Here is a 1,068-nt window from a genome sequence, read left to right on the forward strand (position 1 = left end):
TGCCATGCTGCCACATTCAAGGACTGTTTCGGGTTAGAGTAATTTGACTCCTCTCAGAGCTTGATAAACTTACTTTAATTTCTTTGTGACTCTGTGTGTGTTTGAAATTCATTCCAAACTCACTGGGGGCTAATTACCAGGGGCCTAGCATAACAGAATAAACACCCACACATCAAACACACACTGACCAAGTTTCGTGGGCTCTTCCTGTTTGTTTTTTCCTGTGTTTGTTTGGATGGCTGAAAGCATGGCAGAGGTTCAGGCCGTATTTGAGGCTTTACATCAGGAAATTCAGGCCCTGATGCAGATGATGGCTGACCTTCAGAATCAGATGATGCAATTAACTCAGCAGCTAGCCCCGCTGGTTCAGCAGCTTGTTCAAGCTCCACTGCCTATGCCATGTAGGAAGTGCTTTGTGGCTGTGTCAGAGAGGTTTTTGGGAGACCACTGTCAGTTTCCTGCCTTCCTCAGCCAGGTCAGCTGTTTATAAATGCACAGCTTGGGCATTTTCCCATGGATGCAGAAGAAGAATGGATGCATGGAGAAGGTGGCTTTCCTTTGCAGCTTGCCAGCCAGCCCAGCTGCAGTGTGGGTGTTACCATTGCTGGACAGCAATGATCCGCTGCTGCAGGACTATGCTGCATTTTGTAATCAGCTGTGGTGGCAGTATGTGGAGCCGGTGTGGGAGTAGATGGCCACGAGGGCGTTGAAACAGCTTAAGCAAGGCTCACGCCCACTGGCCAAGTATATAAGTGACTTCCGCGGCCTCAGTGCTCAGGTGCAATGGAACAAAGCCTTGTTGTTGGAGGGCTTCCAGGATAGCTTGTCTGAGGCCATGTTGGACACGTTAGTTCATAAGACCCTGCTTTGCACTCTGGATGGACTGGAGCAGCACTGTTTGGACATTGAAGCCAGGTTGCTGTCCCGAGAGGTGCGTCGGGCCGCACAGACCTCCCCCATGTTTTTGGGGCTGTACTTGTGCCTGCTGCATATTCCTGTGCCCCAATGTTTTGTGCCAGCCCTGCCTCCATGTCCAACAGATTGCTCAGTTCCAGAGGCTCATGAGGA

General features: G+C 50.5%; 1 protein-coding gene across 1 annotated transcript; it reads left to right on the top strand.

Moving 5' to 3' along the window:
• Positions 1 to 247: 247 nt before the first annotated feature.
• LOC139167143 (protein LDOC1-like) lies at positions 248 to 691 on the top strand. Its single transcript, XM_070751565.1, has 2 exons — positions 248 to 475; positions 524 to 691. The coding sequence occupies exons 1-2, from the start codon at positions 248 to 250 to the stop codon at positions 689 to 691; spliced, it is 396 nt and encodes a 131-aa protein (XP_070607666.1).
• Positions 692 to 1,068: the final 377 nt, after the last annotated feature.

The sequence above is a fragment of the Erythrolamprus reginae genome, chromosome 4, assembly GCF_031021105.1.
Source record: "Erythrolamprus reginae isolate rEryReg1 chromosome 4, rEryReg1.hap1, whole genome shotgun sequence".
In the NCBI taxonomy this organism is placed as follows: Eukaryota; Metazoa; Chordata; class Lepidosauria; order Squamata; family Dipsadidae; genus Erythrolamprus; species Erythrolamprus reginae.